The 18,849-nt window shown below is 43.1% G+C and overlaps 1 protein-coding gene across 4 annotated transcripts; it reads left to right on the forward strand.

Moving 5' to 3' along the window:
* The first annotated feature begins 1,195 nt into the window (after window positions 1-1,195).
* LOC135253331 (transferrin receptor protein 1-like) lies at window positions 1,196-18,602 on the forward strand. 4 transcript variants are annotated; one of them, XM_064332459.1, is made up of 19 exons: window positions 1,196-1,331; window positions 6,486-6,536; window positions 6,817-7,033; window positions 8,015-8,204; window positions 8,783-8,920; window positions 9,115-9,202; window positions 9,481-9,603; window positions 9,974-10,069; window positions 10,213-10,352; window positions 11,018-11,190; window positions 11,792-11,911; window positions 12,982-13,067; window positions 13,166-13,229; window positions 13,328-13,395; window positions 13,476-13,555; window positions 14,079-14,169; window positions 14,380-14,610; window positions 15,504-15,668; window positions 16,459-18,602. In XM_064332459.1, exons 2-19 carry the CDS (start codon window positions 6,492-6,494, stop codon window positions 16,699-16,701), a joined length of 2,358 nt encoding a protein of 785 aa, XP_064188529.1. In that variant the 5' UTR covers window positions 1,196-1,331; window positions 6,486-6,491; the 3' UTR covers window positions 16,702-18,602. The 4 variants fall into 4 exon arrangements, with proteins under 4 accessions (XP_064188529.1, XP_064188527.1, XP_064188530.1 ...); XM_064332457.1 differs by lacking the exon at window positions 1,196-1,331 and adding an exon at window positions 2,876-2,918; XM_064332460.1 differs by lacking the exon at window positions 1,196-1,331 and adding an exon at window positions 5,871-6,028.
* The last annotated feature ends 247 nt before the right edge of the window (window positions 18,603-18,849 follow it).

The raw sequence follows: 18,849 nt of genomic DNA on the forward strand, positions 1-18,849 counted from the left end.
TTTAACCTTCAGGGTACAAGTTGAATTATGCGATTGTTCCCTGCACTTGGACCGGTACTTCTCTCTACGGTTTTCGTCATACTTGTTCCTGGTTATGGTTATACACTTTGTTGTTCGTCACTCTGGATAAGAGCGTCTGCCAAATGCCTGTAATGTAATGTAATGTATACTTGCTTCTGAACTGCATTTGAGTAAATGTACAAGTTATTGTATATTTGCTACGTACAATAAATACTGCATGTAAAATACATATTGTACATACATACATAGACAACTTCTTTATCCCCATGGGGACATTTCCCTCGCAGCATGTTACATTCACATTTACGAACAGACATTTATACCAAGAAACATACAATCATTCACGCAACAGAAAGGTTGGGCAGCGAAATACATACATACCAATACAAATTGAACATATACACGCCTATTCAATCAATCTTGACTGTGAGAAAGCCATCCACACGTTTGGCCTGTCCATGTACTGCATGCTTATACACACAGGGCCAAGTGACTTGAAAGAATTGAGGAAATATTGGGTAGCATTGCTTTGGAATACATCTTATTTCATTTCGGTGAGGCAAGATAGCCTATATTGCTTGTAGTACCGTAACTTGGCGTCATTTTGATATCAATACTTTTAATGGCAGGCCTGGATTTTGGCAGTCTGAATGAATGAGTTATAGACATATACGTCTTGTATGTGTGAGTAACTTGGCATTTTTGTACGTTTTTTATGAGATGGAACATACTGTATCAAGTCATTGCTATATAGCGGAAGTTCACATCTAAAATGCAAAAACAAAATGAAATAAAAGCAAAACAAAAGTCATTTTTGAGAGACAAAGTAAAAAATCATTTCGTTGGCCTCATATGCAAATCATCCTAAAATCAACAAATAACAAGATAATTCGGAATCCTCATTCATTCCAGAAATCCGATTAAATTTCTGATACCCTTATTTTCTGAATGTATTTATTTTGGTCGCCACTATCTATAGGATTATAATTTTCAATTCAGTAGTATTGACGCGCTTTAAGGAAGTGAAATGCAAATGGGAGAAAATGGCTTATTCATTCGGCACCAGCGCAACAATTTAAATAGCAAATTATTTTTTCAACTGTTGATTTTCTATTGCATGGGCGAGTGGATAAACCAGAGACTGTAAAAAATAAATTAACGAAGCTTCAACATCAAACGAGAGCTACGTGCGTACAGGAAGTGACGTTTTCATTTTCATAAGAAGAGAAGGAAGGATCTTAGACAGAGAAGGGCATACCTCCTGCAGACGTTGAGGTCATACATCGAAGACAGGCGCAACCAAAGAACTGGTATGACCATGTTTTCTAGAAGGGAAACAGTCGTAACCATGAGAATGAACAAATGTTATTAAAACGATCATTTACCATTGAGCTACATAAATTTAGCTATTGGTGTTGCAAGGCTAACCGTACAGGTATCCACTGTTATAATAATAATTTGTGTGCAAGGTAATTCCGTTCTGTGTAAAATAACCTGTTTGGCTTATGTTAGGTTTTTATTGTTATTTCCATAATTTGCTATATTTATATTTTATTCGAATGGTTGTTTATTGTTGAGAACACGCCTTGTCATATTTGTAATAGTGCCGCAATGCAATCCGGTAAGGCGACAGTTTTGCCGCTGTTGTAACCACAGCTGTTACCCAGTCAGCTCTTCCGCGCATTGTCCAACATGTCTTTTAAAAAATGTTAGTTTAGCCAAGGAGGGCTAAATTATGTCTGAAGTATAATCAACGTTATTGCTCTCGTGTGCTCGCTAGCTGGTTGAACGCTATAGAATAGTGAGAGAAGCCGCCATCTTCGCCATCAGCGACCACATGGCGAGAAGCAGGAAGTTGTTTGACCTCGACCTTTATGGGTTTGCTAGCGAGCGCCTCCACGCTGATATCCTTCGGTCAAATTATAGAGCAGACGGAACAAACCAGATAAAACACACCAGCCTGTTGGAAGAATGTCGCTGTGAAACGGGTATTTTAACAACGTCTCGGGATGTGAGTGTAGCTAGCTGAACTACTGCGAGTAGGTAAATGTATTTATACTATACTTATGGAACTTTTGTAGTAATTCTCTCAATAATACGGCAATAATGAGGCTCGCATTACCTACAGTGGCACGGTTGACCCTTCTGATAACCGTCCGAGGTCATAAGCTTTGATATTTTTGTGTTATAATCATTTTAATTGACAGTACCTTTTCATGGACCTCAATCAAAGTTTGCAACCAACATTAGGAAATTATTTGCATAAATGAAACTCAAATGGTTAGATGAAGCATGTAGTCTTCATGAAATAAGAGAGATTAATAATTTTATGTACTCTAGGTATACTTTTCATCAGCCATTTGTCATGTTTGTTAATGCGGGGTGTTTCTTAAATACAGCACAACAAATGCTTTAGGCTCAGTCACCTATAGTCATAACTTGACACATTAACACGTTTCTGTATCTACTTGGAAGACACCTGATAAGAACTCGGAAAAGCAGGTCATAAACTGTCTTGGAGAACGATCAGATTTGGGGAAAAAGAAAAAAAGACAGGCTCTTACTGGGATGATTCCCTGAATGAAGTTCAAGTTCTGTTCCCCCCCCACTTAGGAAGTTTGAAGGTCATTTCTGTCAAGCCATTCAGGCGCCGCAGAAATAAGTAAACAGAAAGCCGTTCCTCGTTCAGGTCCACAGATCACTGGAGAATGCAGTCTTTTGTACAGTGATTTGTAAATCTGAGGAATCTGAATCGTTATGGCATGACTGAATTTGACCTGGTTTCATAGGCTGCGATTTTTCTGCCCCTTCAGTCAGCATGTCACTGTTAAAGGCCATGTTTCTGGTCTTGCAGAGTTATGTTTAAGAATGGAAATGAGACCCTAAAGACATCATTGGTAAGTAATTGTGTCAGGTTTTGTTACAAGTCTGATGCAGCCCATTTGACTTTGTGTACTAATCAGTTATTACTGGTTTCTCCATGGCATTTGTCCGCACAACCTCACTTTTTTTTCTTGGTCATTCTGAATGCTTACTAGAAGGAACATTTCCAGAAGGGGGGCTGGTGGGCCGTAGTTCAGCTAACCAGCAGCTCCACTGCCAGCTTTGGGAAAAAATGCCCCTGCTGATTTGTCATTTAAGAGCAGAATGCTTGAGCTTTTAGTTGAGATGGAGACCTGGGGAAATAAAAGGCATGTAGTCCCTGGTCCCCTATCATGTGTGGTGAAGGGAGCCTGAATGAGATACAGAATTTCTTTGTGACTCTCACGTGATCTGGAATCGTAAAGGAACGCGTTGGAAGATGTGCCCTCCCCCTCGCTTACTTTTATTGGATTAACCCCAACGCCTGAGTCTCTGCGCTGAGAGGAATCCAGCCTGTGTTCGCCTTGGGACTGTCACAACTGCCCTATAACACACTTTTATGTTCAAGGTCTTTGCTTAAGAGACCAGTGAGCTCCACATGGCTCAGTGGTGAAAGCACAGTATTCTACCTTGCGTTCCAATCTGCAAGCCTCTTCTGCAGCGAATCTCCAGCTCTGTCTGTTGGAACACATGCACTCTCCAATTCATGTCCAAATCTCAACGGCAAGTGTCATGATTAATTGTGCAAAGAAATGCGAGTCTCGATGATTTTAAGAGGGTTGTTGACATACTTATCTGTCAAGGAATTGAATCATTACTGTACCAAACCCCCACATCACATGTATGTACCTTGTTGTGTTCATTGGAATATGGTGGCCGTTTCTCACTTTTCTGCTATTGTACCCTTGAGTGCCGATGTAGGTATGGGCTTTTAAAGGATTTGCCTTTCCAGGGGCTAAAGCAGAGGACTGTTTCTGAACCCTGGGGTGATTGTTATAAGGGGATCCATCAGATCTCTGAACTTATCCTTTTGAAAAGGACCATTACAAATGCTATATGTCAGTGCAATATGACAGAATGAGAACATTCAAATAAAATATTCAAATAAAGTTCTGGGCTTTTAGGAAACAAAGGTTATTGTATTTTGAAGTTGTGACGCCAGTTGTTCAGAGGGTGTATGTGTGCATGTGTCTGGTGGCAGGTGAGTCTGCGTATCCCCCTAATTCTTAATCACCTGGGAGGGCTTTGACGCAGATCTGGGAGGAGGGTTAGCGTATTTGGTGCTATGGTCTAAGCGCTCAGTTCTTAAGCATCTTCAGTTGACACAAAATAAAATGGTGACGAAATGGCTCTGCCAGTTAGAAGTGGTTTTTGTGACGCTTTCTTGATCACCATGCTGGTAGGATGTGGGCAGGACTGCGCAGGATGTGTAGTCACATCTTGCGTGCGCCAGAGCCTGTTTTCAGCGCTGCTGGTCCTCCCAGACCCGTTCAGGGTGTTCGCTCATTCGCTGGTCTGCTTCCCGTTCACTCGGTCGTTAGCAACCGGGCCCCGCCACGTGGCCCCCCCCCCCCCCCCACTTTTCCGAAGCGAACCACGCGGTCGTCGCGAAAATGGCAAGCACTCGGGCTGTCGCATGCCTGGACCTCCTTGTGAAGGGAGCAGCAGAAGAACACGTCAGGCAGGTTTCTAGAGGAAGTAAGCGCTGAGGGCAGGGCGCGCTGCGCGGGAAAATTCTGCAGTTGACGTGAAGCGCCACAACCCGCCACTACTGCTGCGGGTGTCACAGGGAGGAGTAGAACGTAAAGAATGCAGTTTGCATTACGCACGTAAGACCATTGTTCTGTTCCTAAATAGTAACTGGGTTTCTTTTTTTTTTTCTTTCCTCTCACCCTTAAGGAAAAATATATTATCTTGCTTGGTTTCACATTTATCCCAAGGCAGTAAATGTTTGATGTTTAATGATGAATGACGTGTAATCCCATTTCAAAAACTGCACGGTGGTGCGGTGGACCGTTCCATTATACTGGGTCGCAGGATAGTGTGATGGTTAGGGAAATTAGCTTTTGGGGAAATTAGCTTGTGGGCAAATCCGCAGTACCTGACGTTACAACTGCAAGACAACTGAATGATAACGTCCATTGCAGCTACACAATAGAGGCTGATGTATGTTTTTATAACCGTCAGGGGGAAATAACCTTATCAGTCTCTATTATGTAGCCGTAACCGTGACGTAACCGTGCAGATATCCTGTATTTGTAACATCTGTGTACTTGTTTTGCAACCAAGTTTGTTTCACTTCCCAGGAAAGGCACTTGCGGTGCACTCTTCAGCAAGGTGCTTAACCCAGACTCCTTCAGTAAGAATCCAGTGTAAAATGACTTGTATGCACACTGAAGAAAGTAAGCTGAGTAAATGGCTCTGGGTAAGAGCATCTGCTGTACGCTTAAGTGAAGTGTAAGTTCAGACACCGCGATCAGGGGAGTAAATCCCTTTTCCTCTTTTGGCGTTCTACCAGATGTGACCTGGGCCAGGCCACACTGGCGTCTGTGCCAGCCAGTTGTGAACGGCGCCATCGCAAGGACACAAATATTTGATAAGTTGGCGGCTGTCGTTTTCAGAATGTCGATGAAGCTTGTTTGCCGATTGCACTTTAGGTTTGGACTCTGGGCTCTTGGCATCTTTCTGGGGGTTTGTGGTGGTGTTGCTGTGACATCAGAGGGTTGCCCTCTGCTGCTGGATACCTCTCCGTAGAGACGAACAGGCGCCAGCGGCGACCAAATTAGGGTTACCACAGTTTGAAAACGCCCAGAAATGTTCAGGTGCAATTAATTAAAAAGAAGGGTCTGTCTTGCACCACACATGATTGTCTACCTTATTTAATGCTATCGTGATTTTATAATTTTGCATGTTGGCTAGCCTCCTTTAAACAAGCCTACACTTTGATCTTGTTTGGGGGTGCACCGGGTGTATTGCCATCATTGCTCCGCCCCCTTCTCTCCCCAGTGGAGCAGCAGCATGTATATAAGGCAGGGCTGCAAGTTTCTGTCAGGACTTCAGAAGAATCTGGCGAATCCTGGCATTGTGGTCCTTGAACTCGACTAGTTTTCTGTAGCAGACCTGGTATAAACTGCTCTGTGTGGTGGTGAGTGCTGTAACTTCTGCAGAAGTCCCTTGTTTGTTCACTGGAAAAGAGAAGTGGAACTTCAGAATGGAAACCTCTGTTTTGTTGGAGAGAAAGTGTTTGGTATCTGAAATTCAGTGAATTGGCTTTGTGATTTACCATGTTTTGATAAAAACCAGGATGGTGGAATTTCCAACTGAAACTTAAATTTTATTATTTATTTATTTTTTTAGGAAGGGGGTGAGCAGTTTTAGGGACAACAGAACATTTATTTGGCACTTGGGGTGGAAATGTGTGTGGTAATGTTAGGTTAAGGGCAAGTGTGATTGCAGAAATTGCATCGCTTGATGGTGCACTTGCATAACAGCCGTGCATGAAATGTACATATTGACTAGTCTGGCCTCATTTGTATTATCTGTTTTCAGACTCACTTTTTAAATTCATGGTTAATTTTTTTCTTTTTTTCTTTTCTTTCTAGGCTGCAATGGAGTCAACAATGGGTCAAGCACGGTCAGCAGTGTCCAAACTGGTAAGTAAAATAATTTTGAGTAACTGCATTAAAAAAAAAAAAAAAACAAACTCATGAAACTGATATAAATGGGTGATGTAAAAGTTGATGATGCAGAAACGACATCTTGAAATCATAAGCATGGCTTTTTAGAACAAACCCAAACATCGAGACACAGCACTTCTTACCTTGAAAGCGTTGAGACGGTCCTCTCAAATGAGCCAGCGGTTTCATCGGTGTTGAAAAGCAGGGCTGCACTCGAATGCGGCACCCTCACCTCTCCCACCCCCCCGGTTCTCAGTTCGGCGGAGAGCGCATCTACACGCGCTTCAACCCGGCGCAGGATGTTGACGGGGACAGCAGCCAGGTGGAGATGAAGCTGGCCACCGACGTGGATGAAGAGGCGCCCAGCTCCGCGGCGGACCGTCGCGCCCACAACACGAACGGGCCCCGGCTCCGCCGCCCCGGTAAAAACGTTGCCTTCATCGCCATCGGCATCTTTCTCATCTTCATCATCGGTAAGCGTGGCTGAAGGGAAAACTTGCTTTGCGAGAGTCTGCTGCCTCTTTCAATATTTGATATCTGCATTAAAGGATACCAGTTAATCATCCATTAATGGACACAATTTCCTTAAAAAAGGTATGCAATCTTACTAAGAACTAGCAGTTACTAGTTCAGGCTACTAAGCTTGCTGTCTTAAATGGGTAAATGTTTTAAAACGGATCTGATTAAGTGATAAGTATGTGTTACAGAGGATAAGGTATTTTCGGGTAACTAGCCCTAATCCGGCGAAGTTAACCAAGTCAGTTAATTAATGTTGCTTTCTGTGCAGTAATAAATATTATCAGAATGGTCATGATTATGATGAACTTGTGTGCAAAAATCTAATGCGTACTAGCATGGCTGTCCTCATTTAACATATTACATGTGCTTATCGCGCAATGCTACGCGTCTGTAGCTCGACTGCATGTAATGAGCTGGCTCTCCCCCCACATACTGTAGGCAGAAAGTGGGGGGAAAAAATGCTCTTGCTCTTATTACCCATCATTGTATCGAGACTTCGCGAGACACAGAATTTAAGTCTGATGCCTCCCCCTACTGACTGGAGAGTGTAATGCAGGTTATTTTTTAAATCTTTGGTGAAGACCAGATTCTGCCTAGATGCACCAGTTCAGCAATTTTTTTTACTTACTTTTTTTCCCTAAGTGTGTGATTTATATATATGTTTTTTATTTTGATGGGTCATCCAAATATAAAATAAAGGTTTTTGGTGTGTATTGTATTGATTAAACCGGGGCTGCAATCTGCTGCTTTAAGTTGTTACAGAGCTCTTTATCAATTAAAGCAGTTCATAACTTTGTTTCTTTGGTTTAAATTGGTGGCTGATTTCAGGATGGGGGGGCAAGGCAGGCTACCCCTGGAGTTGAACAGTTTCAGCATGTCTGCCCTTACAGTGAGACTCCGCCCCTAACACTTGTGCTCAATTTCCTTCCTTCCAGGGTTTCTGATTGGCTACCTGACCAACCGCAGGCAGGAAGCAGAATCCACAGTCTGCAGGCACGATGTTTCCACTGTAGAACCCTCCCGGAAGTGGCTCGATGTAGAAGTGGACCCAGAGCTGGACTGGAGCGATATCCGGAATCTTCTGCAGGAGAGGCTAACGGCCGAAGGCTTCAGCAGCAGGCTCAGGTATTGCCTAGCTGCAGTCCTGTTGAAATATGTGCTGAACTCCATAACACTACTCTTTACTTTAGAGACCATTAAAAGAAGTCTTTTTTTCAGTCAGGGCAGGTGGATTACGAGTTAAATTTTCCTAGTACTTTTCAGCTGGTATATCTGTAGTCAGGCCTGGGTCAAATACGTATTTGTTTTGGATTCAAGTACTTTTCTGTGGTCTGTTGATCTTGCCTGGTGTAATTGAGCCTGCCAATATGACCAGAAGGTGGGGTTTGCACCTTTCAGAGTATTTAATTGGTTCCAGTACACAAGCCAATATCAGTAAAGCGTAGAAAAGTATTTGAATACAAAACAAGTACGTATTTGACCCAGGCCTGCCTGTAGCATTAAAATACTAACAGCGCAAATTATCAGAGCAAATTGGGATTATTCATTTGCCCATCACTGGCCTTTCTCCCTGGCTCTGTGTGCAGTACATGGTTTATATTCAAATTGTTCTTTAAGCTGTTAGTTTGAAATCTTATTTATGGTCTGAACCTATAGTAATCTGGCGTTCAAACCACGGCACACACTCTCTGTCTCTCTTTCAGTGAGCTTTCTCTGGACAGCCATGAGGCAGGAAGCAATGAGGACAGGCTGTTGGCAAATAAAGTGCATGATGCCTTCAAGACCTATGACATGTACCCTTGGAACGATGAGCATTTTGTTAAGATCCAGATCCTCCCCAGGTCAGTATCAGCAGACACTGTCATGGATGAACCACCTTTTATTTCCTTGTTAAACCAGGTTCACAAAAATAATTGATTTTTTTTCCCTGAGTCGCTCTCAAGTTTCTCTGTCATGGACTGCTTGTTTATTTATTTATATTTAGTGTTATATCCATAAAAAAAAGAAAATAATTTGCTTTGTTTTCCATTTGTAGGGACTCTTCAAACAGAGTGCTGTTTGGTCAAGAGCTGATTGGCGTAACCAGGGGATACTTGTCATACAGTGCTACTGGCACTCGACAGGTGCGTATCAACAGGGTCGAGACATTAATGTCATAGTTTAACAGGCCATGGGAAATATACTTCACTGTATTTGTGCTTCTCTAAGTAATAATGTAAAAACTCATCACACTTCAGTAACTGGTTGGCTTATCATTGTACCGGCTGAAATTCAGAACTTAGTGGAAAATAACCCTCCTGGTACTAAGTGCTGCTTTTGTTTCTTTACAAAGCTTTGTTCATTATTGTGTCCTCCCTGAATTTGTTTGAAATGTGACCCACCTTCCATTGTATTTTTTTAGGGCAGGGTGGTGTACGCCAACTATGGCAAACCAGATGATTTTAAGTACATGACGGACATGAAAATCGACTTGAACGGGACCGTCGTCCTGCTCAGAGCCGGCAAGATCAGCTTTGCTGAGAAGGTGAGACTGGGGTGAGGTGTGGGGGATGAGTGCTCCCTCTGTAGAACTGGGTGGGGCTCCTGCTTCATCTGTAAGGGCAGGAGGGGTTTAAAGCTTGCCTGTGTAATTATCCCTTTAAGGCGTAAGATCACAAATGTGATTAGAATGTTCTTAACTGAACATTCTAATGCTGATGTGGCTGTCATTAATGGTAATTGAAAGCAATAGAGTTCTAGAACACTATTGTTGCCAAAACATTTCCTAAAAACCTACTCCTTAAAGTGTTGATGTGCTTTTGAGCTTTCATTCTGTGGCATGTTTGACTGAAGGGCCCTAAAATGGCAGACCAGTCACAGACATGGGTGACTTTTCATCCCTTTTTTTTCTGTAGGTGGCCAATGCGGCCAAACTGAAAGCAGCCGCTGTGTTGATCTACCAAGATCCTGCTGACTATAGCTCTGTGTCCACCACTGAACTCTATGGTCACGTACGTATCAAGGACTGATATCTATTAACGTCTGCATATACTTATTGTTTATTAGACCTCAAGGAAGTAGCCGTTTTGCTATATTTAAGGGGAATTCTAGGGTGGAAAGCATCTCAACACTATTGTTTGCGTCATATTTCCAGGTCCATTTGGGGTCTGGGGATCCCTACACGCCAGGGTTTCCATCCTTCAACCATACGCAGTTCCCTCCGGTCAAGTCGTCAGGCCTACCAGAAATCCTCGCCCAGACCATCACTGCCGAAATGGCCACCAAAATCGTCAAGTATGTCCACATTCTCCCCTGGGTTGTGTCCTCAGTGCAGCCTAAATTTGTAATCAACAAGAGACCCCCCCCCCCAATTAGACACACACTGTATTGTCCATACGCACACCCACTGTGATTGTACCCACTTCTGCCTTTGCCCTGTGTTTGACCTCCTAAACCCTGGATAATTCTGAGCTGCCCCCTTGTCTGTCTGCTGAAGCATGGTTCTCTCTCCTGATGTCAGGAGAGGTTTTTTTTGGGGGCTGTGGAGTAAAGGACATATTTATTCATGTACTAACATCTGTGTTTGTGCAGCGCTATGGTTATCAACATGTGGTATATTTCTGCTTTTAAAAGCATAAACCTTGACCTTTTCGTGACTGGTATCTGTGGAAGAATTCACGGATTGGACCATTTACAGTTCAACATTTGGTCGTAATCCTCCAAAATGCATCTTTGATTTTAAAAAAACAAGACCAGGTCAAAACCTAGTATATGGCTGGACCTAACACACTTCATCCAGCCGACCAATGGTGTAACTTCATCACTCAGTCACAGACATGCGCGCTTGTAGGGCTGGCCCCGCTGTTGCGGTCCAGCCAAGAAAAAAAGAGGCCAGTCTGGAACAGGACTCACTGAAGACCCTTGTCCCTCTCTTCCCCCGATCCAACCCCCCTCCCCAGGAAAATGGGCGGCGTCAGTGCTCCCAGTTCTTGGCGTGAAGGACGTCTACCTGGGGTCCTGAGATACAATCTGGGTGGTGAAAACAACGTGGTTACAGTGGAAGTCAACAACGTCCTCGTGGAGCAGAAAATTCACAATGTTTTTGGAGTTATTAAGGGACTTGTGGATTCAGGTACTTCCGCTTCAGTGTCCAGAGGTGAAAGTGGTTAGAAGCTCTTTGTGCTTGTGTCTACAGGCGTACATAGTTCTGATAGGACTGCTGTGCACTACGTGACATGACCTGAGGTCACATAATATAATATAAACTTCTATTGCTTCCATTTAGCTTCCATTTTTTCAAGTCATTCATTTACTGAAAGACTGGAAATACGACCATACCTGATTCCAGAACAGATTTCATTCAGCATGTGGAGAAAGCAACTAGTATGAATGCTCTTGCTTTTCCAGCAGTCAATGTGCGTTGGATATTTAACCTAGATCACCTACATGGGACATCTCTAGATTTATTATTGCTGTGATGTAAGCAAAGTACTTTTATCTGGGCTACAAAAATGTTCTTTTCTTAAGGAATGCAAATTAGCAGCCTGGTATACTACTAATAGCTTCCCTCTATTAACTAATCCAATAGTGCCCCTCACATTAAGTACTTGGTTAGGTTCTGAAAAAATCTTCAGGTTAGATCTGAAAAAAGATGGGTTTTTTGCAGTACTGGTTTCTCATTTTTTTTTAATTAAAAAAAAAAAAATACTTTTATTTGTCCCTCTCCCCATCAGATCGCTATGTTGTGATTGGTGCCCAGAGGGACTCTTGGGGTCCTGGCTACGGCAAGTCAACGGTGGGCACCAGCATACTGCTGGAGCTTGCCCGTGCCATCTCAGACATGGTGAAGAATGGTAAGACTATGAAATGGATATGGTGCAAAGTATTGATGTTGCGCATGACGGCCCGTGGGTTTGTCTTTTAGATGAGTTTTTCAACTGAGGTCCAGACTCACTGTGGTCATTAAAGATCCCATAGCACTAATGGCAAAGAGTCGGAGTTCTCCAGTGTCCTGGCTGAATTCCTAGCCTGGCTCTGTCAAACTGCCAGCGAATCACCCCCTAGTTTAATTTTAAAAAAATTATTCCCTCCCTCTCCACCTCAGCTGATGATGTGGTGAGCATTCTGGCACAAAATGGCTCCTGTACATCACCCTGTTGAATGCTAAACATAATTGAGTAGTTTCTCCCTCATCACTGCTATGGGCTTTGAGTGTGAGAAAAGCTTTGAATAATAATATCATTCTTTGTCCCATGACACAGATTTGACTCTTTCAGACTAAAATAAAGAGAACTTTCTTGGCATGCTTTTTGTAGCATAGTACTGATTGCTGATTCAGTTGTCATCCATAAGAAATTTGTACAAATAAAGTACTTCAGAGATGACACCCTGCAGATTACATAAAAACCACAGGAAACGCCACATGACCACAAGGGAACAGTACATTCCTTTAAGTTCTGTATAGGAATACAGTTTCACAATGGCTTTTCTGAATAACAATATTTTCCATTGACAAAGGACTTCCAGAAATATCTGAATCTATGAACGTGAGCAAGGTCATCTTGGGGCCAGGCTTTTGCCCAAGTAGCTTTTAGAAGTAGTTTTTTTTTTAAAGATGGAAAAGACTATAAAATATTGTAAATAAGTCTGCAACCTACAAATTAGTCTTGGAGTCATAAGTGACAACTTCTCTTTAATAGGTGTGATGTATCAGTGGTTTTTCTGTGGTTTGGTGTTCCTCTTTGCAAATACACTAGTTCCTCTGTGAAACTGGCCAAATCTGTGGAATAATCCACTCTCTAGGAGCTAATCCCAGATTTTAGTTTACCCAGTAGTGAAAGGGGGCTTTTGTCGGTCTATAAGTGGGAATCCAGAGTTAGTTGTATATATGTATATATGTTCACGACCACCTCTTTTACTGTAGGTAATTTCCAGCCCAGACGAAGCATAGTCTTTGCCAGCTGGAGCGCTGGCGAGTATGGGAGTGTTGGTGCCACCGAGTGGCTGGAGGTGAGCATTGCACAGGCAGATGCCTCATTCTGTTTCACACTTCATCATTCTGTGCTGTAATGGACTCCTGTGAATTGTTTGACTTTTTCTTCCTGTAGGGATATTTGACCAGTCTGGGTTTGAAAGCTTTTTCGTATATCAATCTGGATGGTGCTATTACAGGTGAGTTAAACGGGACTAATCACCATCTTCTGTGGACTTTATAATATTGTTTGTAATAATCTCCTCATGCATACTCTTACTCTGATGTCTTTCCCCAGGGCACGAGACATTTAAAGCGGCTGCCAGTCCACTGCTTTACACTTTGATCCAGAACACAATGAAAGAGGTGATCATCTCAATGATAGCGCCTTACATGCACGCTGTTGGCAAAAGCTGGAGTTTTCTAACTCCTGTTTCCTGTTTCAGATTAAAAGCCCCATCAGGCCAGAACCCAGCGCGAAGTCCCTGTACGAGCAAGTGGCTGGGTCAGACTGGGAGGGGGCAGTGTGAGTAGCCTTGGGTAGACGTGTGTATATTCACACACACGCACACACACACACACACCATGCCTGCGCACTCTTAGTGTGCCCGATTACACTCTGGTCTGTCAAATCGGAAGGTTCTGTTGCAGAATGGTCACATTTTCAGGGCATTTTTTCATAATTTTATCTTATGGGTTTGGGAATAGTCCATTTAATGTGGGAGTATCTTACTATAAGCTGTCTGAATGTCAATACTCAGTCATTCTTTAAATTAAGTTGAAAAGAATTAATTCTGGAACCATGTTCAGTGGGTTTTTCATTTTTATTACCCCATTTACGATTTGCCAGTGTATTTCTGCATTAATTTGGTATGTAGATATTTTCAGAAGCTACGTTATTACAGTAAATGACCCCAAATGAAAATGGCTGCTTAGCAGGTTGTGGCCTTAAGCTTAGTTATGAAAGGGGGTTGTGCTTGCTGCGGTTCAGCGAGCACATGGCCACATAGTTAGTCACTGGCCCTCAAATTCACACCGTCTGCTTTCAGGATGGAGGCCATGCAGATGGAGGACTCCGCCTACCCCTTCATGACCTTCTCCGGCATCCCCTCGGTCTCCTTCCGCTTCGCTGCGCTCGAGGTGAGTCCCCAAACAAGGGGGGGCGTAACGAAGCGTGCAGCAGTCGCAATCTCGTCTGGTGTGTGTGTGTGTGTGTGTGTGTGTGTGTGTGAGGGTTGATTGAGAGCTTTAAACACGTTCTCTGCACCAGAACGAAAGATTAATTGAATGTTCTCTTCCCAAAATGATTGCCCTCGCTTTCCTGAGTGTCTTTCTGAACACCTCCGTTAGGGCTCTGGAGATTACCCCTACTTCGGCACTGTGCTGGACACCAAACAACGCCTGGACCAGGCCGCGGGCCAGCGCACGGCACAGTTCGCCGCCTCCGCCGCCCAGTTCGCCGGCCAGATGGCCCTCCGGCTGGTCCACGACCACCTGCTGAGGCTGGACGTGGAGCGCTATGCCCGCCGCCTGCGCAGCTTCGGGTCCAAGATCAAGTTCCGCGTCTACCAGGCCAAGCAGGTGAGGCCCCGCCCGCCGCCTGTACTGCGAGCCCAGAGGCTCTATCTATGACGGGTGCACATGCTACTGAGCAGACACGCGTACGTCACATCGTTGCCGTCGCGTTTAATCGGCGTCTGACACGTGTCCTACGTCTAAGTGTGATGTCCCTAAGGTTCTGCCTCTAAACCGATTGCCCCCTTGCAGATAATAAGGTTTTGTGCTACTAGTATGATTAAATTCTTAGTGTCTAAAATCTTTTTGACTGTAGCAAGCCTTATGGAATTTGCCTGAAGAATGTTAAACTGTTGCCTCTACTTTATTTTGCGTAATAATATGCCTAATTTTTTTCTAGCCCCGCAGTGTACAAAAACAACTCTGTAATCATGTGAGGTACCTTACGACCTGGGCACTTATACTAGAGAGCAGGCCATAGTTTATAAAGGAAGACCAGAATGGAATTAAGTTTTGCAAACAAAATCAATAGTGGACCTCTTGATTTGAAGGTCATCTTTTTGAAGATCCAAAATACCACCAGATTGATTATTGGTTCATTTAACTGAGGCTTATGGCTACAAAATGAGAGTAGTCTATTTTAAAATAAAGTGACAGTTGTAGTAAGCATTTGAATTAAGAAGTGGTCTGAGCACTGCCCAACCCACTTTTGTGCTACTGTTGTCATTGAAATGGGGCTCAAAGTGCCACTGCTGTCCAGTATGGCATGGACTGATGCATTAAAAACTATGGAAGTATGTCGTTTTGCAACCATGGACAGCATGGTTTATTCCGGAAGGAAAGGACTGCAGTGAATGAAGAATTTTAGACTGAAATGAGAGATTGCAGTTCAGACCTGTGTGTCGGTCGTGTGGTTGGTTGTCATGTGTTGGCTGAGAGTTGCTCTCGTTCTCGTTCAGTCCGGCGTCCTTTCCGGAACACAGATGGAAGCGCTGTCTGTCGAATGGCTGGCGTCCGCTGTTGGGAACTACAAACGCGCCTCAGCGGACCTGCTTAGAGACATAGAGAACAGCGACCTGAGCGAAGTGGAGATGTGCCGTACACTCAACGACCGCATGATGAGGGTAACTGCGTTACACCGGCCCACTTCTGATCTGTTCTTCTCTATCCGCCTGTTCCTGCCCTGTTTTTCTGTCCAATCGCTCGTTTCTTCCTGTTCTCTACTCTCCTGCTCCCACCCTATTTTTATGTCCAATCGCTCATTCCTGTTCTCTACTCTCCAGCTCCTGTTCCTCTGTCCAATCACTTGTTTCTTTCTGTTCTCTACTCTCCTGCTCCCACCCTGTTCCTCTGTCCAGTCGTATGTTCCTGTTGTCTATCCTGCTGCTCCTGTTCCTCTGTCCAATTGCTTGATTCTGTCCGTTCTCTACACTCCTGCACCCTCCCTGTTCCTCTGTCCAATTACTTGTTTCATTCTGTTCTCTACTTTCCTGCTCCCACACTGTTTTTCTGGCCAGTTTCTTCCTGTTCTCTCCATCCCTTCGCTCCAGGTTTCTCCTCCCCTATGCAAATTTCCCCAGTCACCGGTCTCTATGGGCTGTTTATGCAGATGATACTCATACCTGGCCCTTGAGGCACATAGCTCTGCTGGGTCTCATTTCTAACTGAAATCGTTATTTGCCCAAAGTCTGAATCGGTCCCTGATAAGAGGAAGAATGAAAAGCAGCAGTATAGAATCCCAGCTCTAAGCGCCCCCCCTCCCCCTTCTAAGCCAGGCATCGCTAATCCACTTTGTAACACCATAGATGTAAAGGCCTTCCACCGAGCTCACTGATTGGCTGCAGCATCCTCGCGGAACACGGTGCAGTACTGCCACACTAATTTAACAGAGATCCCACCTCCCCCACTCCTCAGGTGGAGAGTAACCTCCTGTCCCCCTACGTGTCGCCGAAAGACGCGCCCTTCCGCCACATCGTGTTCGGCTCTGGCTCCCACACCATGCAGGCTCTCCTGGACCACCTGAACGCCATCAAAGAGCGCTTGCCAGACTCCGACCAAGACCTGTTCCGGAACCAGTTTGCCCTGGCCACCTGGACCGTCCAGAGCTGTGCCAACTCCCTAGCAGGCGACGTGTGGGCAATGGACAACCAGATTTAAGATCAACTTTGTACCCAGCGCAAAATGAAAAACCCTTTCTCGTTTGATTTGGTTGGTATCACAAATTGGGTTTAAAATTGAAACCAACTGGTAACACCCCCATAAAAGTCCTGTTCTCTGAAGTTTCTCATCAAGTGCTTAAAATGTATTTTTAAAGCTTTTATCGAAAGGCTATCATACAAATATAACTGGGCTCAAAATTTACATGAAACTGCAAAACAATTCATAAAACTCCCATGACCATCAGAAGTCATATTTCTATCAGTCACAAAAAACGGGGCTGACGATTCAAACTGACGGAAATGGTCTGCAGCTTTCATGTACATTGGTGAACAAAACTCATCATTGCGTTCACACACTGGCTTTTACACATCAACCCTAAAAAAAAAGAAGAAAAATGCATTTATGCAACCTCTTAGTTTAAAGCAGAGGGGTTGAACAAGAGAGGAACCTCACTGTTTGACATTGAGAATCTGTATTTATTAGTTGAATATTTATCAGTGACTGTGTTCACTATAAATAGTATTTAAATTTTGTATTTATCGGAAGCAGTGCCTTCCATAATTGTGACGGTTATACTGTCGGTTTTTAAAGCAGCATCTGCTACAGAAATACGTGTTACCAACAACTGTTACTAGGAAACTGTTGTGTGCTCCAGCACCCGATGGACCTTGGCCAGAACTTGATGATTGGTTGAAGATGTTTTGGTTATATTTTTAGGCCCACTATTAATGTAAACGGTTTGTTCCCACTGGGGCAAGCAAGCAAACAAACATAATTGACATTAAAAAAATAATAATAATTTGAAAAAATTATTGCACTTATGAACAGGTGATCAAGCTGTTTCTGGAACAAGTGATTTGGTACATTTTATTTCTAATTCTAAAATATTATCGGGAGCAGTGTCTTCCATAATGTGAAAAGTGACGGTAGTTTTTGCCTACCAGCGTGTGTATATCAGGACATGTACTTCGATACTTCCAAACACTCAAAGCCATCCTTTTAGTGTAATTTAATCGCTGCTTCTGAAAATCTGTTTCTGCTCCCATGTACTGAGTAGTTTACCTGTGCCTTGCCTTGTGCTTCTTGAGAATCCTCTTACAGTTTCAGAATTTGGTCACTTAAAACATCACTTTCACATTGATTTTTTCCCCCGTTTTTCAATTATCTTGGTGGCATGTCATATTAAAAGGTTAATCGGTCAAAGGTCAAAACATTATCACTGTTTGTAAACTGACATTACTGATTTGGATGAAGGATGTGGGTCAAACAAAAATGGAAGGATTTCAGGAAAGCTCTCTCAAATGTTACTTTGATCCATTTATGTGGAGGAATATTCACCCCTCCATCACTTTCCTTACTTATTCTGTAAGGTTAGCTAAACCATGGGATTCATTGTTGCATCATGCATTGCATGCCATATGAATTCATGAAATGAACCCTTTGATGTTTTACATTGGGAATTTGAACTGAATGATCAAGACTGCTCTCAGTTGTATTAAAATTATTTCCTCATAGATGCAGTCATATGGTCTTCATTTTTCCTTGAACTATTGTAGACTAAGCAACTGTCTTGATCTTTTCAAGAGTTCTTTCAACATATTAATATTGTTTTGATTATTTTAGTATTCCCATGGCTCAATACTTGTTCATTTTCATTTACAAAAACACATGCTTGTTCTCACATTACAAAACATGCTTTTTTTTATATTATTGGTTTGGTTTTTGAGCAATTTTGTTTGTTTCTGTAATTCTTAATCTTTTTTCTGCTTTAACATTTCTGCTGTTTATTTAAAATCGTTTGTCATCAATGAGCGTTTTATGATTGAAGATTAAAAAATAATTTTGGTGTTTGGGACTGTAAAAGATCTTCTGTTCTGCAATAAACCTCTACCCAGCTATTTTTTTCCCTTTTTAATAATTTTTATTGTCATTAATATCACACTTTCTCTAAGCTGTTGCCTGTACACATTTTCCATTTATGGCATTATTGGGATGGCAGGTGTGCTATCCTGCCAAGTTACGCCTTGGTGGAGCGACATGCCCCTTTCCTATACAGCACCGAGTGTGTTGCACTTTTCAGGGTTTCCTACAGAAATAACCGCAATGACCACAGACTCTTAGCCCTTAAAAACATTAATTTCAGTA

The sequence above is a fragment of the Anguilla rostrata genome, chromosome 4, assembly GCF_018555375.3.
Source record: "Anguilla rostrata isolate EN2019 chromosome 4, ASM1855537v3, whole genome shotgun sequence".
In the NCBI taxonomy this organism is placed as follows: Eukaryota; Metazoa; Chordata; class Actinopteri; order Anguilliformes; family Anguillidae; genus Anguilla; species Anguilla rostrata.